Genomic DNA, 24,839 nt, shown 5'->3' with positions numbered 1-24,839 from the left:
TATTCAAATCGTAACATGGTACTGAATAGTAACATCATTTAGTAACTTGGGTTTGATAGAACACAATATTTATTTGCCTATGGTCTCAATAGGTTTTGATGTTCGGGACGATATTTTAAATGAAAAAGAAAAAAATTGCTGAGAAGTGTTAGTTTTTTTTTAATAAAGCTCTGAACGTGCATTTCATCATCACCTCATTTTGACCCGTCTTCCTAAGTGACCACTGCGATCATTGCTTTCTGTAGCACAACACAGACACTGGAGGGGCCGACCATTCATGCAGCATTTGCGGGAAGTCGCTGAGCTCGGCCAGCTCCCTGGACCGCCACATGCTGGTGCACTCTGGGGAGAGGCCTTACAAGTGCTCTGTGTGTGGCCAATCTTTTACCACCAATGGGAACATGCACAGGTGAGTGAGGGCAGCCTCTGCCTGCTGGCTAGAGCCTGGAGGTTGACAGAAAGCAAAGTGGCCTTCCATCCATCTTAGCTAAAGGCACAAAGAGTTCTGTTCACTGTATGGAAAAGCCAGAGATGATTTTGTGTGCCTGCCGTGTACAGTCTCCAGTGTGTCAGAGGTGTCTGCTCAAGGAAACAGAAGTACCTGGGCTAGGTCTTTGGCCGATGGGGGAATCTTCAGGGTGACCCTTTACCAATTGGAGTTTCTTTGCTTAGATGCCAGAGGTGGGCAGCTTATCAGACACAGAGGAACCCTTGCCTTTTTAAAACTATTTGCATATGCCTACCAGATACCCTGCAGGGCGAAAAATTTCTGGAGCAGTTGAATAAATAGTTAAGTGGGCTGGTCCTAGAGCTTCAGGATAAGATAGGATAAAATGAGAAAGAAAATCTGATAAATGTCAGGAATCTACTTCCTGAGGGAGAAAGAGGCTCACTCAGAAGTGGGAGGGAGCTCAGTGGTGGGTATATTAAAATGTGGGAGGAACCAATGGAAAATGCACTTTACAGAATGATTACTTAATTTTAAGGGTTAGAACAGACTTTTTTTAATGCTTTCTTTTTTTACACACACATTTAGGAACATTGGAAATCCAGGAAAACGTTTTAAAGGGACTCAGAATTTCACCTTCTCAAAAAGTCAGGCTGTTTTTATTTTTCCGTATTCCCTTTTAGGCGTTATGTTGATTTCTTTTAAAGAGTTGACTAACATTGTTTTTTACATATTTACTCAAAAGAAGACTTTATATAGTTGTGAAATTGATATTTTATCATATATAAATACTCAAACGAGATGGTCCAGTTTATTCCAACTGAAATCATTTTATGATCCACTGATGGTGTACTTGGGACATACTGGTATAGTGGTAAATTTCTGGATTTTTGGAATTAGGCTCCTGATTTCAAATCTCAGCTCTGCTACTTGTAAATTTTCCATCCTTGAGCAAGTTGCCTAACCTTGGTACCTCACTTTCCTTCTCTTTAAAATGAGATTTTTAATGAGGATTTGGAGATAATGAGTTTAGCCCATGGCAGGCACTCAGCCAGTGCTATTTATTATTTTTATTTGCATTTCTGAGTATTGCTGCAATAATTTGAATCCTATGGAGTTCTCAGTCTGAACTCCTAGAAGTAGGGTAGAGTATGACATGAAAGGTATCACTATTTTAAAGAATTTTGATGAAGTGGGGTTTTTTTTTCCTATATAAGTTCCAATCCCCTTTGCCCCTCATCTCTTCCTAGGAGTGTTTCTGGGTACAAAGGAGGAAGTGAATACTGTCATCATTTTTTAATATAGTTTACATTTTAGTGTTTTACTTTTTTACCTCCACATCAGCCTGTTACTATCATTTTGCCTTCTGTTTGCCATTTGTTTTGTTTTCCCTTCTCCTTTTATCCCACCTGCAAAAAAAAAAAAAAGTCCTCTGTCGCTTGTGTATTTGACCCCTCAAAATCTGGTCCTAGAGGTATTGCCTGTTCCCTTCTTGGGGGGTTTCCCCGCTTTCTCCTACCCAATTTTAGAACATTTTCATTACCCCAAAAAGAAACCTCATACCCATTATCAGTCACTTCTCATTACTACCCACCCTCTAGGCCTAGGAGAAGACTCATGTACTTTCCTCTGTTGATCCACCTATTCTGGACTTCTCATATAGCATGCGGTCTTTTGTGACCAGCTTCTTTCACTTAGCATTAATGTTTTCAAGATTCATCTATGTTGTAGCATCTATCAGTATTTTATTATTTTTTATTGTCATATAACAGTCCATTGTATGGACATACCACATTTTATTCACCTCTTCATCAGTTGGTGGACATTTGAGTCATTTTCACTTTTTGGCTACTCTGTATAATGCTGTTGTGAACATTGTTGTACAAGTTTTGTGTGGACATGTGTTTCCACTTCTCTTGGGTAGATACTTAGGAGGGGAATTGCTGAGTTGTGTAGTAACTCCATGTTTTAACATTTTGAGGAACAGCAAAGCTGTTTTCCAGAGCAGCTCCATCATTTTACACTCACACCAGCAGTGTGTGACGGTTGCAGCTTTACACATCCTTGCCAACACTTGTCTTTTTCATCACAGCCACCCTAGTAGGTGTGAAGTGAAGTCCCCATGCGTTCATAATTTTAGTTTTCACATTTAAGTCTACAATTCATTTTAAGTTGATATTTGTGTATAGTATAAGGAAGGAATCCAAGTTCAGTCTTTTGAACTATTTAAAAACTTTTCTTTCCTCATTGAATTATCTTACCAGCTTTATCAAATTTCAGTTAACCATAAATGTAAGGATTTATTTCTGTACTCTCAATTCTGTTCCATTGAAAGGTATGTCTATCCTGAGGCCTAACACTGTATTGATTACTATAGCTTTTGGTAAGTTTTGAAATTGGGAGGTATGACTCTTCAAACTTAGATCTTTTCCTAGATTGTTTTGGCTATTCTGGGTTGCTTGCATTTCTGTGTGAATTTTAGGGTCTGCTTATCAGTTTCTGCAGAAAAAAGCAGCTGGGAAGATTATAGGGATTGCAAAATGTGTAGGTCAGTTTGGGGGCATCGCCATCTAACAATATTAAATCTTTGAGCATGGGATATTTTCCATTTATTTAAGTTTTGATAGATTTCTTTCCACTATGTTTTATCATTTTTAAGAGTGCAAGTTTTATATTTATTTATAAATATATTTACTTATATTTATTTTAAATTTTTTCCAAGGTGTTTTATTCTTTTTAGTGGTATTGTAAATGGAATTGTTTTCTAATTTTGTTTTTTGACTGTTAGTTGCTAGTGTATAAAAATAACAATTCAAATTTTATATTGGTTTTGTTTCCTGCAACCCTTCTGATCTTGTTTATTCATTCTAATAGTTATTTGGTGGATTCCTTAGGATTTTCTATATCTAAGATCATGTCATCTGCAAGTAGAGAGAGTTTTCCTTTTTCCTTTGAAAGCTTTTATTTATTTTTCTTGCCTGCTAGCCCGGGCTAGACCCTCCAGTGTGATGTTCAATAGAAGTGAAAAGAATGGACATCCTTGTCTTATTTCTGATCTTATGGAGGAAAGATTTAGTCTTTTCCCATTAAGTATGCTGTTAGTTGTAGGTTTTTCATAAACGCCCTTTATCAGTTTGAAGAAGTTCCTTTCTATTCCTTGGTTTGCTTGGTGGTGTTGTCATGAAAAGGTGTTAGATTTTGTCAAAGGCTTCTTCTACATCTATCAAGATGGTCAAGTTGTTTTTGTCCTTTATTCTGTTTTGGATGTTAAATTAACCTTATTCCTGAGATAAATCCCACTTGGGCACAATGTATAGTCATTTTGTCATACGTTGATAGATTGGGTTTGCTAGTGTTTTGTTAAAGATTTTTGCCTATATTTATAGGCAAAGAGATATTGGTCTGTAGTTTTCTTGTGATGTCCTTTGCTGGTTTTTATATCAGGGTAATATTAGCCTCCGAGAGTGAATTTGGAAATATTCTCTCCTCCTCTGTTTTTTGGAAAAGTTTGTGAAGAGTTGGTATTAATTCTTTTTAATTAAATATGTGGTAGAATTCATCAGTGAAGCCATCTGGGCTTTTCTTTCTGAGAAGTTTTTAAGTTACTAATTCAGTCTCTTTACTTGTGATAGGTCTGTTCACATTTTCTGTTTCTTCTTGAGTCAGTTTCAGTAGTTAATGTCTTTTCCAAAAATTTAGCCATTTTGTCTAAGTTATCTAATTGGTTGCCGTATAGTTGTTCATAGTGTCCCCTTACAATCCTCTTTATTCTGTAAGGTCAGTAGTAATGTCTCCTCTTTCATTCCTGATTTTAATAATTTGAGCCTTCTCAGTTCTTTTCCTTAGTCAGTCCAGCTGAACATTTGACAATTTTATTGGTCTTTTCAAAGAACTTTTGATTTTGTTGATTTTTCCTCTGTTGCTTTTCTGTTCTCTAGTTCATTAATTTTCCACTCTAAACATGATTTTTTCCCTCCTGCTTGCTTTAGGTTTAGCTTGCTCTTCTCTTTCTGGTGTTTTAAGGTAGAAGATTAGACTGTTTATTTGAGAATTTTTTTTAGTAGAGGCACTTACAGCTATAAATTTCCCTTTAAGCATTGCTTTCATCACATGCTATAAATATTTGTATGTTGTGTCTTCTTTTTCATTCATCTCAAAGTATTTTCTAATTTCCCTGTGATCTCTTCTTTGGTTATTTAGGAGTATGTTCAATTTCCACATATTTACTTCTCAAATTTATTTCTATTATTAATGTCTAATTTCATTCCATTATAGTTGGAGAACATACTTTCTGTGATTTCAATTTTTTCTTAATTTATTGAGGCTGGCTTTATGGCCTAGCATATGGACTGTCCTGGAGAACATCCCACGTCTGTTTGAGAAGAGCATGTATTCTGCTGTTGTTGGGTGGAGTGTTTTCTCAATGTAGTGTCAGTTCCAGCTGGTTTACACACTGTTTAAGTCTTCTGTTTCCTCATTGATTTTCATTTATCTTTATGTGCTCTACATGTAAGGTTTGTACAGTTATCATCCCATTTTGCAGATAAGGAAACTTGCTTAAGATCAAAGTCAGTGCCGAGGTTTGAGCATAGGCTGTCAGGCTTAGAGGCCATGAGGAATAATTGATACAGCTTTCGTGTCACTTTGCGTATTAGAAAAAAAGCACTCTTTCAAGCTTTACCCTCTTTAGGAATAATTTCATGTTGTTGTAGAGTATTATTTTCAATGTCAAACTATTTGAGCCATCCTACTAGCATAGTATACTCTATTTCATGAGCATGGAATCGCTTTTTATTGATTTTTTTTAAGTGTGTTGTTTGTGAATTATGTTGAATTTTTTATAGCCCAACCCTTGATATTACCCTAAGATGCATTTCTCATTTATGCACAATGCATATTGGAGTTGTTTGTAAATTACTGTTTATAAGTATTTTTTTAAAGCAGGCCTTAGGGATGTTTGTGCTAATTTTGGATTTTGTGCTGATTTTATTGTGAGTCATCTTGATTTGGAGGAGAGGACTAATTGTTGGGGGCTGAGTTCCAGTCCTAATTCTGCAGAACGTTTCAGAAATCTCTCGATTTTTTTATACTTTACCACAATGGCATGGTAAAACCTCACTTAGAACTTGTATTCAAATGCAGTGTTTGTGAAAGCATTGTGAAGGCTTACCATGTACTAGGGAAATGTCCTGGGTGAGGGGTGTTCCTGAGTTTGTATTTTCAGAGCTGAAGGCACCCTTGTGCTGATCTTTGAGAGGTATGCACTCCTAGCTGTGTGACCCTAGCAGGTTAATTAACCTCTCTGTGTCTTGGTTACTTCATCTGTAGAAGGCAGTGATATCTGTACCAATGGGAGCATTGTGAGGATTCATGAATTAACACATGCAAAGCACTTAGGATAATGTTAGTTAATCACTATTTATAAATAGATTTAAATAAGTGGTCACTAGTGTTGTGATGGTGGTGGTGCCACTGAAGGGAGGGATGGCGATTGACTATGCATATGACGCCAGAACATAAATGAAAGGTTGTCTTTTCTTTCACCTTTTGCTATACTAACCCTGTAATTTAAATACCAAAAAAATTATTTAGAATGTTTGAGTTTATCACACTGCATTTATTTTTGTCTTCCCTGTAGAAAATTGCAAACAATGGGTTAAAAGAACATTTGGTGTTCGGTAATCAGTCATAGTCATTACCACCTTCACTTGTTGGTGAATCTGTACTTTTGAAAACAAAAATTATAAAAATGTGAAAACACTGACAAAAATGTGCCAGAAAGAGTAAAGTTAGATTTATTTGTCCTGGTGGATCTGTTCCAGAATCTGATAGTCGAACGGTGAGCTGTGATCTCTCCTGAGCACATACTTGTGTTACATTAATCAGGGGCCAGAGCTGCCCTGGGATGTGTGTGTGGGGATTAAAAAACAAGAGTGAAAACCCAAGTTGTGATTAGCTGCATCCGTGCTTGACTGCCAGAGCCTGGAAGGAAGTCAGTGGACTGTGTGTGGTGCTCACGACCAAAGTTCTGTTTCTCATTTTTCTTTGGCTGCTGCTGTTTCTCAGGGTCTGCGGCCGCAGCTGCCATCGGTAGAGCCAGGAGCTCACAGGTCGGGGCTCTGGAGCCCATGCTAAGCCCGGGCTGGTGCACCCACCCCCGAGTCCCTGTTCTGCCTTGTTTCTAACCTGCCCTGGGCCTCCTTTCCTGTGTCAGTTTCGTGTGACACGGCTCTGGGCTCTGGTTTTCAGTACACCCCCTTTGGGGGTGCAGATTCAGTGAGACCCCTGCTGTGACATGAGTCCCTGCGATGCAGATTTCTAGATCCGATTCTCCAAGGTCCGATTCCACAAGGCTGGTCTGAGGACTCCTAGTGCCCCTTCCCTTGGCCTCCTGCTCACCCTGTTCCAAAGGTCATCTGCACACGCATACATGCTGCACACTTCCGTGTGCACGTTCTCTTGGATAAGCCCCACCTTCCCCAGGTTTATCGCTGAGCACCGCATGTAGGAGGCAGATCTGGTTCCACCCCAGACTTTTGTTGCTTCGGCACCCAGAGGGCCTCATTATACGTTTCACAACATGGACCCCAGTACCATGTCCTTTTCAACTTCAGGTTATTCCTAGCTGATAACAAGGTACTCTTTGCAGTCACCCACTTTGTAAAGCAACTCACTATATCTCCTTTGGCCACTAGTCCTTTTATAAGTGTGTTTGTTTTCTTTGTTTATTAGGCTAATTGGCCTTTTTGTAGAGTTTCCTTTACCTTAGTTTCATGAGAGGACCATCAACACATAATCAATCCAGTAGAATTATCATATTAGTAAAAGAAAAACAAACTTCACAGAATCAGAGAGCAGATTAAATTATGTGCTGTCATGTTGATAGTTGCACTGTAGCTCTGATGCAGCCCATAACTTATAATTTAATTCCAGTAAATACATTTAAATGATATTTAAAACTGATTGTATATTTGGTAACTAGGGACACTAAAGTGATGCCAATTCCAGCTCATTTTGAAAAAGGTTGGGGGAGAGACCATCTCGATTTATTACCATATCTGGTACAGTTTTTCAGGTTAACACTTCCCTGACTGCGGATTCTCATGTTTTTGAGGCTTGAAAATCCTTTATCCCAAACCTTTCTAACCTCAGCTTAGTTCCTGAGCAGAGTAACAGGCTGCCGTCACAGTGCAAAACATGTATCACGGAAACATCGCTGTGGCTCCAGCTTTTAACTTCCCAGAACTCTTTATCAGTTGCTCCTATGTTGAAAATCTGGATTGAGAGGTGCTTGTCTTCCAAAACAAACTTGGGAAACTGAGCCAGAGCACGCTCTCTGGGAGAGCTCAGTGTAGGAAAAAGGGCACTGAGCTTTGCAATTTGCAAAAACTTTCCAAAAAGTGCTGGACGGCAGAGCTATGAAGAAGTGATGATACTTGAGAGGGTTGCAATGGATCTCATTTGGAAAGAATCAGACCTCTGAAATGGGTATTTTTCTTTTGCCTTGGAAAATAGGAAATTAATTTCCACTTTGCTCCTCATCTTACAAACTCTAGACTTTTAAGCTGTAAAGAGAGTCATGGAGTCACGTTGAGGACACACAGGAGAGAGACCCTGACCAGAGCAAGCTTTCCTAACTTCTCCGTTCTTTGGAAGATATATCCTTTGGAGGATAACACATCCTCCAGAGAGCAGGGATGTATTATCATTTCAGCTGTGTGTTTAGAAGGTGAAGCAGGGACATCCCTGGAGTGTCATCTGCTTGTTTTGCTTTCCTCCTGCAATGGGCATGCCTTTGTCCATTGCTAAGTACAGGAGACACAGGCCCTGAGGATGCTGCTGGATAATGGACAGTCTTCAGGAACAGAGGCTTATGTGTTCCTATTATGCTGGAAAAAAACATTCGCTGCACAGAAATGTGACCTATTCCATGACGAATGAGACCGCGGAGGCTCTGAATTTAGCACACTACTCTCAGATGCTTAGGCACGGCCAGCCCTTGGCATGTACAGCTGAACTTGGGTATCGGAACAGGTGGCCGGCATTGAAGGACAGAAGGAGCAGACGTAGGACAGTGTTTCGGGAGGGTCACTCCTTTACCCTCCAAGCGCAGCGAGAGGAAGGGCCTTGTGAAAATCAGTCGTGGTGGTAACCGAGTTTCTGAGGGCGCCCTGTCACTAGTTTTGTACCTGCTACTTCTCAAGAGTGGAGGTGCGCATGCGGAGGCTCAGCTAGTCCCATCTTGAAATGAGTCTTAATCACAGTTGCCTGCTTCCTGACACATTCCCTGGAGGGAAGGAAGGGATTGGGTCAGCTCACATGCGAAGAAATTATTTTAGGATAAAAATCTGTGGGTCACCCTACCCAGGACTGAAAATTTTGTTTCCTTGGAAATATTTCTATAAAAAAGAAGGGGAAAACGATTATGTAATAACACTTTTCTTATCTATAACTAAGTATCTGTTCCTTAGCGGGGAAGACAAATCAGAAGAAAATACCTTTCTGGGACGCTCAGAGGTCTTTACACATTCAGGTCCACTTAGAAGATGATAAACATCGCAGCCCTCTAAAGGTTGTTGGGTTTGTGTGAATGAGATTTTAATGTCGTATACATGGTCAGCACAACTGTATGAGCTGTGCTGGACATGTGATCCTCACATCTGGTGGGTGTTCGGTGACTATATGCTAGTTTCATGATAGCAGTTGGGTATCAAGGCAGTTTCGGTATATTTAGTACTCTGTACTGAAATAGTCAGACATACTTCGGGTACAGTTTAGAAAACCTTTTCTATTACAAGGGATGAAACTTTTTTCTTTTTAACCAGAAAAAAGAAAGTCGTTAAAGTATAATACCCCATTCCCTGATCATTCCACTTAATATGCTTTTCACTGTCTTGAGAGTCTACATTATTCAAAGGCTGAGAACTTTCCCCTTGAGGGTAAACATTTGTAAATCTATTTATCACAGCAAAATGTCTAAGTTACCACTTTCCCCCAGTAGCATTATTAATTTTTCACCAAATGAGTTTATTTGTTTGACTATATTTAAACGTTTTTAGCCTTTCTTCACATCTCATTGGCTAGAATTGAAATTTGTATGCATTTATTTTAACTTAATAGTTGTTTAAATAAAGGCGGCCTCTCTGTGGGTCCTCTGAGAGCTCTTCCTTCCTCTCTGGCTATGGCTGATAAAGGATGCTCCACGGAATGGGGAAGAGGGCCTTCGTTTCTTCATCTATAATGGGGGTGACGTTTTGCTCACAAAAGTTGTTGTTATGAGGATTAAATGCTATATAATATATACCCAAGCCTCTGGCTTACATAAGATATTTCACAAATTGTAGTTCCTTTCTTTTCTCCCTGAGGAAAGTTTAACCCACTAGTCACTCCTCCGTGCCGGTAAGTATGAGTATTTACAAAACCAAGAAAACAGACTCTGTGCCCTTCGACCATGAGGATTTCAGGCTGCGTCCTAAGTTCGTGATGGTGTGAGAGCAGGGTTTTGTGTGCCGTACACCTTTTCTGAATTGTGCACATCCTCATTATTATTTGAACACTTCTGTTTTTTTGGATTGCTTGTTCTGTTGTGTTTTTACATTTTTTGTGTGGATTTGCACTTACACTATTAGATGAGAGTCTGTGGTCCTTTTCAGAATTCTTTCTTTACATTTTAGAAATCTTTACGTAGTAGAAAGCTACCACTCTTCTCTGAGAAAAAGAACAGGTCAGAGTGATTTGTCACAGAATTTTATTCTTCACATGAGATACAAAGTGTAAGAAAATAGCAAAGCTGGAAGTTGACCCATTTCAGTTGACACTCCCTTGTGCAGCCTGTTTTGTGTTTGCTAGACTGACATCCTCCAAAATATTTTTCCTTCTACTTTGTGTTTTCTCTATTCTAATACCCCTTTAACCCTTTCAGCAGAGCTTTTTTTTTTTTTTTTAATTATTTATTTTCAGCTGCATTGGGTCCTTGTTGCTGCTTGCAGGCTTTCTCTAGTTGTGGCGAGCGGGGGTTACTCTTCGTTGCGGTGCTCGGGCTTCTCATCGTGGTGGCTTCTCTTGTTGCGGAGCATGGGCTCTAGGCGTGCGGGCTTCAGTAGTTGTGGCTCACGGGCTTAGTTGCTCCACAGCATGTGGGATCTTCCCGGACCAGGGCTCGAACCCATGTCCCCTGCATTGGCAGGCAGATTCTTAACCACTGCGCCACCAGGGACACCCCAGCACAGCTTATTTTATTTTATCTTTTTTGAAAGGCTAATTGAAAAATGTCCTTGTGCTTTGTCTCACTTTTGATTCTGCGTTTTCCTCTGAAGGACCAGTTCAAGTTCACTTACGCTGGAGGGAGTTTATTCATAGGACCGTCGGAGCGCAGGGAGGTGGTAAACACCAGCCAAGCGTTTTTCCTTGTATCCCTGTTTCTCACATTTACGATCTGCTTCCTAATTAAATTGTTTCTTACCGTTTGGCCACCTGGATGCTAAGGTTTACAGCTTAGCTTTTCTTCTGTTTTGGCAGAGGTCGTGTTTGTCTATTAGTTTGTTTTTGGAGATTAAGCAAACGCAGAAGAAATGTTGGGTGCAGGTGATTTGGTATTTTTGACCTATCTTGTCAAACTATTTCGAAAGCTCAGTTGCACCAGGTAAAACTGGTAAATGGCATCAAAATCTGGAGCATCCTTGCTTGCCCACACTGGAGCAACCTGGCAGTTGTGCACGCTGGAAATCAGGTCATGGGAGGCAAGGTGTGTGTTTGCTGGGGTGGGATGTGGCCCGGGGAGCTGGCCTCTGCCCTCTTCTCCTCTGCACACTCCCCTCGTCTGATGGCCCAAGAACTTTGAGCAGATCACGAGTGTGGGTCCCATTTAGTTTTATAATGTTAAAGTAGCAAGGTGAGGAGGAAGGCGGGAGAGGGCGAGTCTGACTGCCAGCGTCAGATCACAAACTTAAACCTGCAGGGTGCTGGCTGCAGGCCACGCAGCACGTCCTGCTTTATACCTTGCATTTTTCCGCCTTTGTTTAAATATTCAACCTGTCCAACCTGTTTGGGCTGAACAAGCTGGTGCTAGCAAACATCGAAACTGTCAACGTTTTTCTGATTTGTTAAGGAAGGTGATTAGCAGCAGATTTTGCACCCCGGGCCCCCCCCACAAAAAAAAGTGAACAAGTAGCACAAAAATCCTAGCACGTGTATTTACCGCACTGGATACCCACTCTCTCCCTTGGGGCGTGTGTGTGTGCTGGTGGCCTTTCTCCTCTGCTTCCTTCAGGGCTCTGGGTTGATGGAAAGCTTGTTGGCCTTCAGTGGGGAGAGAGTTTGTGTTTCCTTAAACCGGAGATGCGGTTGCATAATGGGTTCACTGGGATGCCGCGACTGTACTCCAGTCTCACTCTCTGAGCTTATATAACCCAGCGCCCTCGGGAGGCTGTGCCGGTTTTGCAGGTGAGAAGACTGAGGTCTGCAATGGCACGGAGTATAGCCAAGGTCCAGGCACATCTTGGACCCTCCTTCCCGGGCTCCTTCCCCCACAGCACATCATGTGGTCCTGTGTGTCACCCCTGGCCAGCCTTTATCCCACTTAGATAGCAGGGACTGCAGTCACAGACAGGGACCCTGTGATCTAGTTCGTTTCGCAGGTGAAGTTTGTCTTTGGAGCCCTGTTCATTTTCCCTCTGTCTCTGCTGGCCCCTGAGGCGTAGAGGATGGTTGTCCCCGCAGTGGTGGTGACCTCCTGCACCCACGCCCACACCTGCCTTCCCCCTGTGGTGCGTGGCAGGCCGTCTCAAATGGCCCGGCGCAGGCACTGCTCGTTCCTTTTTTGGAAAAGGATGGGGGGCAGCAAACGGTGCCGTGGCACCCCCTTATTACCAGGGAGTCCTCTCTTCCTCCTTGCCCAGAAAGGATGTGAGTAACTGGGCTCTGCGGAAAGGTCTGGTGCCTTGCGCGTTTCCATTCTACTGCGAAGCGTTGAGCTGGGAACTGGCTTGACTGGCTTTGTAGCTGTTTGCCACCGAAGGGCCTTCTTGGGGGGGTGGTGGCAGGTGCCCCCCTCAGAGGTGATGGCTCCTGGCGGAGGGCCTCCATCACCCAAGACCATAGATACGAGTCATTCTTGGGACAGGGCCAGCTCAGAGTGTGGCGCGGCCCCCGGGCTGTATGGGAAGGTTGAAGAAATGGAGGTGTTTAGCCCAGGGAAGGGAAGAGTCCGCACAACATGACAGCTGCCCGGAAATACCTAGGGGCTGTCAAGGGGGAAAGCGGTCATTCTCGTTCTCTGCATTAACACAGGATGGGCCTGGCAGGCTCGTTCAACTCTATGTGAATGAGAGAGTTCTCTTTGCATGAGAGAGCAGTCAGCTCATCCAGCCTCTGGGGTCTTTAGTTTGGTTTTTTTTTTTTTCAGAATCTTTAATTTTACATGGAAAGAGGTACTCAGTGTCTTTGTGGGTATTGAAAACAAAGGAGCCAAATAATGCATGGAGAGTGTTATAACAAATGAAAGATTATTTTAGGAAAACAAGGGCAGACAAACGGGGAGAAGTACAAGAGGGTTCAGGGTATTCGGATTCAAAGGCATGGCTGTTAGGAACAAGGTCTAGAATAAAAGTTTTTTACAAGTTGATATTTATTGACGTGGGCCGACTGCCAAGCTCCCTGCACTGGATTTGAAAGTCAGGAGAGAAGGACGGGGCTTGAGAGTGAGTGGCACGGGCCCTCTGTTGTCTAAGTAGGCGGTCCATAACAAGAGAGCGTGTCCCTCGATTCTGTTCTGAAGTCAGTGGCTCCCAGTGTCAACATGAAAGTAGGGAAGGAACGCAGCAGCCACAGGTGGCCTTACTCCTGCCTGAAGGACGGCCGGGAGAGCGAGGACGGGAGGGGAAATATTCTTCAGGCATCGTGACCCCAGCCCTGTCCGTCAGTGAGGAAGTGTTTGCACCAAGGTCTCCCATGAGACTAAGATGGAGAAGGAACCCAGAGACGGGAGCAGAAATCAGGTCCAGCCAGAGCTGGAGCCCGGAGTCGGGCTGGAGAGCCTCTCTGGGCTGGGGAGCTCTGGAGGGGGAGAGTGCAGAGGCATTTATTTGTTAATGAGAAGCTGGGACCTGATCCCCGGATACATCCTGCCTCGAATTAAGATTCCCTAACTTCTCCCACAGTTTCAAACAATCCTCGCACTGGCAGCAACAGCGCAAGGCTGCAGCCAGCACGAGGAGAGAGATTCTCTGCTTTGGGATGCGCCTCCCTAGAGTCAGGGGAAGAGGAACTGTGGGGGCAGGCTGACGTGCCATGCTGCGCCCCTCAGTGGAGGCAGGGGCAGGAGGAGGGAACCTCCTGTGTCTCAGCCTCCACCAGCCACGTGGCAGAGGCCCGGGGCGGGCTGCAGCCTCCAGGCATTGTGTCCGGGGCAGCCACCAGGAGCTTCTGGCAGAGGATTCCTGCAGCCGGCCTGCGGACAGTGGGGGATGCCTCCCTGAGGTCTGCGCCTCTCTCAGGCCTGACTTCTGCACGTTCCCGGGGGAGCTGTCTCTTCAGTCTCCAAGGCTGCTTGCACCACCATCAAACCTTCCTCCACACCCTGGCACAGCTGGCGTGACCTGCCTGTGGATAAGCATGACTGAACCTGAGCAACAACCGCATCATCAGAAGGTGCCTTTGGGCTCACAGGTGGAGCCACATGGGGAAGAGCTCCCCCACCGGCCCCTTGTCCACCTCTGTCTTCACTCCCCAGCCCATCGTTTGCCAGCACAGGGCGTGATTGCCTTATAGGCGTCACTCTGGGCTCCGCACCCTGAAACTCCTCCCCTAAACATCTGTTAGGGAAATGCACACAAATCTTTCTGGAGACTTACTTTGCTTTGGCCCAAAAAATAGGCTGTAGAGGTCTGATGCCTCTTAATCTCATTCATTCCCTCTTTGGTTATCACAAGGCTTTGTTGTAAAAGCAAAGCTAGCACGGGGAATGGACGGGGAGGTGTCTATAATCAGCCTGTAAAAACCTGTGCGAACCTGTTGACTTCAGTCCGGCGGGGCCCTGAGCCATGCTGGGTGCTGGTTTTGTGTACGGTTTGTGTCCTGTTTACTGAGAGTGACCTTCCTTATGATGCCATTCACTCAGAGGATTCAGCCCCTAGATCAGTAAAACCTACGTGGAAATTCAGTCTGAGAAGTGAGCAGACACTAGAAGTGTCTGGATGTTGCCTGAACTTTGACCTTCACTCATAAATTAGACATGGGAAAGCTTGAAGAAGGTTTGAGACCTGCCATGGGGACACCTTCTACTAGGTAGTCCTTTAAACTTGTTGACAGTTTTTCAAGGGATTTTACCCCAAGATAAGAAGGTTAAATTTCCCTGTTTTTGTTACGTATTTATACCTGGTAAACTTGTGCAGGTAAACTGCAGAGTGAACCTGGGAGAGGTTTAATGCTTATATCCAAAAAATGTCAACATCGTAGTCCGATAGTTAACTGACCTGTGAACAGTGCGAACGGTTAAAGAATGTAACTGGGATCCAGTGGTTGTCACGCTTGAGCAGGCATGGGTATCAGTGGAGTGAAACCCAGGGTACCGAGTCCTGGCCCAGAGTCTCTGAGTCTGCAGGTCTTCAGCCAGGCCTGAATTTAGATCTGTAACAAGCTCCTGGGTAAATGCCAGTGGTTCTGGTTGGAGGACCACAGTTTGCAAGCCAGTGCTCTCTAAGACTGGCAGTATTCTCCCCATTTTGTAGGTGTGGAATCTGAAGCTAACATACCTAAGTAACTAGTGGGGTCTCCGTGATTACTAGATGGTTATTAGTTGGCGCCGTCTAAAACGTCTCGATGCTCTGAGAGCACCCCAAGGCTTCATTGCCGTCACATGGTCTCTCCACCTACTACACCATCTTCCCACCTGAATTTGCTTTTTCACCTACTAAATTCCTGCTTCGTTCTCAGAGCAAGCCAGTGCTTGAATGGTTAAGGGTTTACCTCCATTTCCAAATCACACCTAAGAAAGGTCAGTAGAGAATTCTTGTATTTGGAACTGGAAGTGAGGAAGTTGGGGGAGGAGGGAGGGATGTGCTTTAGGAATTGGTCTGTCTGCTCTGAGTTACTAGACTGGCATTCAGCTCTTGTACAGGTGTAGTTGTTTTAGCTGTGATATACTCAGTATTCTTACAGACATCCCACCCTAGCTAAAATGGATCTTTTCACATTTTTGAAGTTAAATAATAACACTTACAGGAGGGAGACTTTGAGCTGAAAATATACATCCACCCCGGAATTCAAAGTGGGCTCCTAAAAAGTACTCAGATTGAGATTTTTTTCCCCTTGTTTTAAAAACATCTGCAATATTTGTCATTATTCATTACTGGAAGAGTCCCCCCACCTCCCAGGAGGGGGCCGGGAGTGCAGTGTTAGGAATGGGAGAAAGTTTCCCTTGACTCCTGAAAGAGTTCTGATAAAATGCCTTCCTTAGACCGCGATGTGGCAGGATTTCTGCAGTCGATGTGGCATGCCTCCAAAGGAAATTTCTAGGATTATATGCAGAAAACAGATGTTTACTTTGATTTTACATCAACCTCTCTCTACTGTGGATGTAGGTGTAGTTTCGTGTTTTTGTTTTTTTTGTGTGTGGTACGCGGGCCTCTCACTGTTGTGGCCTCTCCCGTTGTGGAGCACAGGCTCCGGACGCGCAGGCTCAGCGGCCGTGGCTCACGGGCGCAGCCGCTCCGCGGCATGTGGGATCTTCCCAGACCGGGGCACGAACCCGTGTCCCCTGCATTGGCGGGCGGACTCTCAACCACTGCGCCACCAGGGAAGCCCAATATGTGTAGTTTTGAATGCATAAATACAGATGAATTCCAATAAGAGAAAAAACTACCCCATGTCCTCAGTGTTGATCTTTGGGGTGTTCTTCATCGAGGTCCCTTCACTGTGACACTGTTTTCTATACCATCTCATATCAGGTTTGTGAACATTAAATCCTAGTAAGGTGAGTGAGAAGTTGTCTTGGAACCTGAAGACATATGTGGTAGTGGTGCTGCCAGTGTAGCCGGTTTTCTGCATACACTTCATCCATGCGTCCATTCCCTCCATGCATCCATTCAGCAGTTATTGATTCATTCGCCTGCTCATCCAGCCAGCCATTTGGCCGCTATTTATTAACCACTCACTGTGCACCACCAGGGGCGAGTGCAGAGAACAGGAGAGGCAAGATTATAATGAAACTTTTTTTCAGTCTGAGCCGAGGAGACAGTCACACGAGTAAATACCAGGTATTTCCAGTTACTGGTATGTGCTGTGAAGAAAGTAAAACTGGGTCGAAGGCTGGAGAGCATCTATGTTGAGTGGGCTGGGGCGCTTGCTGTGACAGCAGGCACCAGCCCTGGAAGGCCGGGGGCGGAGCAGCCTGGGTAGAGGGCGCGCAGCAAGTGCACCAGCCCTAGGGTCAGACTGGTTGGATGCCTTTGAGGGACCTGGAGGGAGCACTGCGTCTGAAAGCACCTTGGATCGGGGTAGGGTGCCGACAAAGGAGGCCCAAGAAGTAGGCAGATCTAAGAGGGGACCATCGGAGGCACTTACGTGGAGGAGTGTCTGATTTGATCCATGTTTTAGAAGTTCACTCTGGCTGCCTTGTAGAGAATGAACAACAGGAGGGCAAGAGGGAAAGCAGGGTGGCCAGTGTAAGACGTTACGGCCAGCCACTCAAGAGTCCTGTGGGTCATTTTTGCAGTATATCCATCTGTGGGTATAATGGTACATCAGCCCCTGTGCATAAATCTTTGCACTTTTGTCCAATCATTAGTTTTCGAGACAAATTTCTAGAAGTGAAATCAATGGAATAAAGGGCATATGTATTTAAAATTCAGATCCCTGTCACTCAGCTACTTTGCAGAAAGGTGGTTACCAGTGTTCAGTACCATCGACAGCGTTGAGAGCCAGCTTTCTGTCCACAGCAATGCTGCATATTTCTCATCCTTGCCCACCTGGAAAGTGAAGAGCTGTTCACTGTTTAGGTGCAGGATGGAGGACGCAGGGCTTGACAGCAGTCTGAATAAAGGAATCACAGGGGTCTGAGCACGAGCTGGTGCAGTGGTTAAGACTCTGAGCTTCCACTGCAGGGGATTCACTCCCTGGTCAGGGAACTGAGATCCCGTATGCTGTGCAGTGCGGCCACAGAGTAAAACAAAACAAAACCAAACCCACACACCTGAGAACCCCAGCTCTGTTTACACAACCTCAGGACGTGGTCGTCCCAGCCCTCTGTGTGCCCTGCACTCAGACCACATCCAAATTGGTTTTCACCTCTGATCCAACATTTCATGAAGGATATTCACAAACTGGAGAGTATTCCAAGATGAGTAGCGACCAGCAGACTGGAGCGCAGAGCTAGGGGACGCTGGCTGAAGGAGCCAGAGTTGTTCAGTTTTGGGAAGAGAAACTTCGGAGAGACGCAGACCTCATCTTGAACTATCTGAAGGGCTGCCCTGCAGAAGAAAAGGTGCACTAACTCTGTGTCGCCCCTGAGGACAGACAGACGTTTAAAGGAAGGACGGAAGTTTTGACTCGACATGGGGAAGATGGTTTTAACAGCTGGCCTTGCTGAAAATGGAGATGTCCTTGTTGCTGGAAGCATTCAATCCGAACTGAATGACGTTTTCTCCAGTGCACGCTGCTGAGGGACGTTCTGTGCTGCGTGGGTGGTGGGATAGCATCTCACCTCCCTTCCAGTCCTGAGGCTCTTTGTAATTTGTTGATTCTTAGGGTACATGGAAATGAGGTGAATTAGCCCTTGAAATAAAACCTGAAAGAAAAACACCCCGGTCTTCTAAAGAAGAGAAATTGGATTTTCTCCTCCCTGCCCACCCTCCTCTCTGTTTTTGGCCACACTCTGCAGGGAAGAGGCCATTAGTGGCTCATCATGGTGACTCGCCCCACTTCCTGTGAGCATCGGGGAGGAAACCGACACTTCTGTGGCCGCTCCTGCTATTGGAGGGAAGACGAGAAGGGGTCAGGTTAGGGAGTGTCTTTAACTGCAGATCACATCCAAATTCAGGAATGCCCGGAGATCCCAGCGCCTGGCAGCTCAGTTATTGACTGAATCAAGTTCTTAAACGAGCCTCCAGAAGTTGGCCATCCCATAGGTGGAAGGACAGACTGGGAACCCGCTGTGTCTTGGCCAACAAGCACCATTTAGCCCTAGAATGGAGCATTGCTTGAGCTTTGAACTGAGGCTCCAGCTGGGCTCAGTGGGGTAGCCGGAGTGGCTGGTATGTTCAGAAGCCTCACGTTGCCACCAAGCCCCAGAGACGGCCTTGACCTGGTCTCGTCCCCCTGCTGTTAGCAGTGACACAGGACTGGAGGGGGGAGCGTCCAGGCCTGACCTGTGGGCCCTTCATTCTCCTGTTGAACGTAGATTAGAGTTTGGTACCAGCTGCAAGACTGTGGGCCACAGTCACTCAGAGAAGAAGTGTCCAGGGTTCAGGGAATAGCCTTGAGTGTCCAGCCTGTGATCCGTGATCTAGAACAGAGATGCAAAGGCTCGGCCTTTAAAGGCAATTTGGGGGAAAAGCACAGACCTTGGAGTTGGCACACCTGGGTCCATCCTAGCTGTGAGGCCCTGGCATGTCAGCCTCTCCACACCTCAACGGCCTCGTCTGCAAAATGGAAATCATAATCTGGGTGAAGTTCCCAGCAGATCCTCACTGAGCGCTCGCTCCAGTCCCCCTCTTCCTCTGCTCTGTGAAAACAGCTTCTGTCATAAATCCCAGGAGCTAGATAATAAAGCATCAGTCTTGTGACTGTTAGTGTCATATTGATAGGAAAGATGTACTGATAGCTTGAAATGAGCTAGTGAACTGCTTACAGTTGTCAGTCTCTGATTTCCAGTATCTTCACGCGTTATCGTAGCCTTATGTTTATCTGCACAAGTAGCCTATTGGCTGTAGAAAAGGATGTTCGGTTTTTTGGGTTTTTTTAACATCTTTATTGGAGTATAATTGCTTTACAATGGTGTGTTAGTTTCTGCTTTATAACAAAGTGAATCAGTTATACATATACATATGTTCCCATATCTCTTTCCTCTTGTGTCTCTCTCCCTCCCCCCCTCCCTATCCCACCCCTCTAGGTGGTCACAAAGCACCTAGCTGATCTCCCTGTGCTATGCGGCTGCTTCCCACTAGCTATCTATTTTACGTTTGGTAGTGTATATATGTCCATGCCATGCTCTCACTTTGTCACAGCTTACGCTGCCCCCTCCCCATGTCCTCAAGTCCATGCTCTAGTAGGTCTGTGTCTTTATTCCCGTCTTACCCCTAGGTACTTCATGACTTTTTTTTTTTCTTAGATTCCATATAGATGTGTTAGCATAAGATATTTGTTTTTCTCTTTCTGATTACTTCACTCTGTATGACAGACTCTAGGTCCATCCACCTCACTACAGATAACTCAATTTCGTTTCTTTTTATGGCTGAGTAATATTCCATTGTATATATGTGCCACATCTTCTTTATCCATTCATCTGTTGATGGACACTTAGGTTGCTTCCATGTCCTGACTATTGTACATAGAGCTGCAATGAACATTGTGGTACATGACTCTTTTTGAATTATGGTTTTCTCAGGGTATATGCCCAGTAGTGGGATTGCTGGGTCATATGGTAGTTCTATTTGTAGTTTTTTAAGGAACCTCCATACTGTTCTCCACAGTGGCTGTATCAATTTACATTCCCACCAAAAGTGCGAGTGTTCCCTTTTCTCCACACCCTCTCTAGCATTTACTGTTTCTAGATTTTTTGATGATGGCCATTCTGACCGGTGTGAGATGATATCTCATTATAGTTTTGATTTGCATTACTGTAATGATTAATGATGTTGAGCGTTCTTTCATGTGTTTGTTGGCAATCTGTATATCTTCTTTGGAGAAATGTCTGTTTAGGTCTTCTGCCCATTTTTGGACTGGGCTGTTTGTTTTTCTGTTATTGAGCTGCATGAGCTGCTTATAAATTTTGGAGATTAGTCCTTTGTCAGTTGCTTCATTTGCAAATATTTTCTCCCATTCTGAGGGTTGTCTTTTGGTCTTGTTTATGGTTTCCTTTGCTGTGCAAAAGCTTTGAAGTTTCATTAGGTCCCATTTGTTTATTTTTGTTTTTATTTCCATTTCTCTAGGAGGTGGGTGAAAAAGGATCTTGCTGTGATTTATGTCATAGAGCGTTCTGCCTATGTTTTCCTCTAAGAGATTGATAGTGTCTGGCTGTACATTTAGGTCTTTAATCCATTTTGAGTTTATTTTTGTGTATGGTGTTAGGAAGTGTTCTAATTTCATACTTTTACATGTACTTGTCCAGTTTTCCCAGCACCACGTATTGAAGAGGCTGTCTTTTCTCCACTGTATATTCTTGCCTCCTTTATCAAAGATAAGGTGACCACATGTGCGTGGGTTTATCTCTGGGCTTTCTATCCTGTTCCATTGATCTATATTTCTGTTTTTGTGCCAGTACCATACTGTCTTGATTACTATAGCTTTGTAGTATAGTCTGAAGTCAGGGAGCCTGATTCCTTCAGCTCCGCTTTTTGTTCTCAAGATTGCTTTGGCTCTTCGGGGTCTTTTGTGTTTCCATACAAATTGTGAATTTTTCTGTTCTACTTCTGTGAAAAATGCCAGTGGTAGTTTGATAGGGATTGCACTGAATCTGTAGACTGCTTTGGGTAGTAGAGTCATTTTCACAATGTTGATTCTTCCAATCCAAGAACATGTTATATCTCTCCATCTATTTGTATCATCTTTAATTTCTTTCATCGGTGTCTTATAATTTTCTGCATACAGGTCTTTTGTCTCCTTAGGTAGGTTTATTCCTAGATATTTTATTCTTTTTGTTGCAATGGTAAATGGGAGTGTTTTCTTGATTTCACTTTGAGATTTTTCATCATTAGTGTATAGGAATGCCAGGGATTTCTTTGCATTAATTTTGTATCCTGCTACTTTACCAAATTCATTGATTAGCTCTAGTAGTTTTCTGGTAGCATCTTTAGGATTCTCTATGTATAGTATCATGTTATCCGCAAACAGTGACAGCTTTACTTCTTCTTTTCCGATTTGGATTCCTTTTATTTCTTTTTCTTCTCTGATTGCTGTGGCTAAAACTTCCAAAGCTATGTTGAATAAGAGTGGTGAGAGTGGAATCCTTGTCTTGTTCCTGATCTTAGTGGAAATACTTTCAGTTTTTCACCACTGAGGACGATGTTGGCTGCGGGTTTGTCATATATGGCCTTTATTATGTTGAGGAAAGTTCCCTCTATGCCTGCTTTCTGCAGGGTTTTTATCATAAATGGGTGTTGAATTTTGTCGAAAGCTTTCTCTGCATCTATTGAGATGATCATATGGTTTTTCTCCTTCAATATGTTAATATGGTATATCACGTTGATTGATTTGCATATATTGAAGAATCCTTGCATTACTGGAATAAACCCCACTTGATCATGGTGTATGATCCTTTTAATGTGCTGTTGTATTCTGTTTGCTAGTATTTTGTTGAGGATTTTTGCATCTATGTTCATCAGTGATATTGGCCTGTAGTTTTCTTTCTTTGTGACATCTTTGTCTGGTTTTGGTATCAGGGTGATGGTGGCTTCGTAGAACGAGTTTGGGAGTGTTCCTCCCTCTGCTATATTTTGGAAGAGTTTGAGAAGGATAGGTGTTAGCTCTTCTCTAAATGTTTGATAGAATTCGCCTGTGAAGCCATCTGGCCCTGGGCTTTTGTTTGTTGGAAGATTTTTAATCACAGTTTCAATTTCAGTGCTTGTGATTGGTCTGTTCATATTTTGTATTTCTTCCTGGTTCAGTCTCGGCAGGTTGTGCATTTCTAAGATTTGTCCATTTCTTTCAGGTTGTCCATTTTATTGGCATATAGTTGCTTATAGTAATCTCTCATGATCATTTGTATTTCTGCAGTGTCGGTTGTTACTTCTCCTTTTTCATTTCTAATTCTATTGATTTGAGTCTTCTCCCTTCTTTTCTTGATGAGTCTGGCTAATGGTTTATGAATTTTGTTTATCTTCTCAGAGAACCAGCTTTTAGTTTTATTGATCTTTGCTATCGTTTCCTTCATTTCTTTTTCATTTATTTCTGATCTGATCTTTATGATTTCTTTCCTTCTGCTAACTTTGGGGTTTTTTTGTTCTTTTTTCTCTAATTGCTTAAGGCGCAAGGTTAGGTTGTTTATTTGAGATGTTTCCTGTTTCTTAAGGTAGAATTGTATTGCTATAAACTTCCCTCTTAGAACTGCTTTTGCTGCATCCCATAGGCTTTGGGTTGTTGTGTCTCCATTGTCATTTGTCTAGGTATTTTTTGATTTCCTCTTTGATTTCTTCAGTGATCACTTCGTTATTAAGTAGTGTATTGTTTAGCCTCCATGTGTTTGTATTTTTTACAGATCTTTTCCTGTAATTGATATCTAGTCTCATAGTGTTGTGGTCGGAAAAGATACTTGATACGATTTCAGTTTTCTTAAATTTACCAAGCTTGATTTGTGACCCAAGATATGATCTATCCTGGAGAACGTTCCATGAGCACTTGAGAAAAAAGTGTATTCTGTTGTTTTTGGATGGAATGTCCTATAAATATCAATTAAGTCCATCTTGTTTAATGTATCATTTAAAGCTTGTGCTTCCTTATTTATTTTCATTTCGGATGATCTGTCCCTTGGTGAAAGTGGGGTGTTAAAGTCCCCTACTATGATTCTGTTACTGTCGATTTCCCCTTTTATGGCTGTTAGTGTTTGCCTTATGTATTGAGGTGCTCCTATGTTGGGTGCATAAATATTTACCATTGTTATACCTTCTTCTTGGATCGATCCCTTGATCATTATGTAGTGTCCTTCTTTGTCTCTTGTAATAGTCTTTATTTTCAAGTCTGTTTTGTCTGATATGAGAATTGCTGCTCCAGCTTTCTTTTGATTTCCATTTGCATGGAATATCTTTTTCCATCCCCTTACTTTCAGTCTGTATGTGTCCCTAGGTCTGAAGCGGGTCTCTTGTAGACAGCATATATATGGGTCTTGTTTTTGTATCCATTCAGCCAGTCTGTGTCTTTTGGTGGGAGCATTTAATCCATTTACATTTAAGGTAATTATTGATATGTATGTTCCTATTCCCATTTTCTTAATTGTTTTGGGTTTGTTATTGTAGGTCTTTTCCTTCTCTTGTGTTTCTTGCCTAGAGAAGTCCCTTTAGCATTTGTTGTAAAGCTGGTTCGGTGGTGCTGAACTCTCTTAGCTTTTGCTTGTCTGTAAAGGTTTTAATTTCTCCATCAAATCTGAATGAGATCCTTGCTGGTTAGAGTAATCTTGGTTGTAGGTTTTTCTCCTTCATCACTTTAAATTTGTCCTGCCACTCCCTTCTGGCTTGCAGAGTTTTTGCTGAAAGATCAGCTGTTAACTTTATGGGGGATTCCCTTTTGTGTTATTTGTTGTTTTTCCCTTGCTGCTTTTAATATGTCTTCCTTGTATTTAATTTTTGATAGTTTGATTAATATGTGTCTTGGCGTGTTTCTCCTTGGATTGATCCTGTATGGGAGTCTCTGTGCTTCCTGGACTTGATTAACTATTTCCTTTCCCATATTAGGGAAGTTTTCACCTATAATCTCTTCAAATATTTTCTCAGTCCCTTTCATTTTCTCTTCTTCTTCTGGGACCCCTATAATTCGACTGTTGGTGCATTTAATGTTGTCCCATAGGTCTCGGAGACTGTCCTCAGTTCTTTTCATTCTTTTCTCTTTATTCTGCTCTGCAGTAGTTATTTCCACTATTTTATCTTCCAGGTCACTTACCCGTTCTTCTACCTCAGTTATTCTGCTATTGATCCCTTCTAGAGTATTTTTAATTTCATTTACTGTGGTGTTCATCGTTGCTTGTTTCCTCTTTAGTTCTTCTAGGCCCTTGTTAAATGTTTCTTGCATTTTCTCTGTTCTATTTCCAAGATTTTGGATCATCTTTACTATCATTATTCTGAATTCTTTTTCAGGTAGACTGCCTATCTCCTCTTCATTTGTTAGGTCGGGTGGGTTTTTACCTTGCTCCTTCATCTGCTGTGTGTTTTCCTGTCTTCTCATTTTGCTTATCTTACTGTGTTTGGGGTCTCCTTTTTGCAGGCTGCAGGTTCGTAGTTCCCGTTGTTTTTGGTGTCTGTCCCCAGTGGCTAGGGTTGGTTCAGTGTGTTGTGTAGGCTTCCTGGTGGAGGGGACTAGTGCCTGTGTTCTGGTGGATGAGGCTGGATCTTATCTTTCTGGTGGGCAGGTCCACGTCTGGTGGTGTGTTTTGGGGTGTCTGTAGCCTTATTATGATTTTAGGCAGCCTCTCTGCTAATGGGTGGTGTTGTGTTCCTGTCTTGCTAGTTGTTTGCCATTGGGTGTCCAGCAC

At 43.1% G+C, this 24,839-nt stretch overlaps 1 protein-coding gene across 20 annotated transcripts in view; it reads left to right on the top strand.

Moving 5' to 3' along the window:
- Positions 1-24,839, top strand: part of RREB1 (ras responsive element binding protein 1) — a 180,139-nt gene that overhangs the window by 116,071 nt on the left and 39,229 nt on the right. For 19 of the 20 annotated variants that reach the window (XM_033408070.2, XM_033408066.2, XM_049693765.1 and 16 more), the window contains one exon: positions 246-409. In XM_033408070.2, coding sequence (XP_033263961.1) covers positions 246-409 — 164 coding nt within the window. Of the gene's footprint in view, positions 1-245; positions 410-24,839 lie in introns of those variants that run through there. The other variant, XM_033408073.2, reaches the window with a different exon arrangement.

Source organism: Orcinus orca, chromosome 10 (assembly GCF_937001465.1).
Source record: "Orcinus orca chromosome 10, mOrcOrc1.1, whole genome shotgun sequence".
Taxonomy (NCBI): Eukaryota; Metazoa; Chordata; class Mammalia; order Artiodactyla; family Delphinidae; genus Orcinus; species Orcinus orca.
This window is presented reverse-complemented; position numbering and strand designations above follow the sequence as displayed.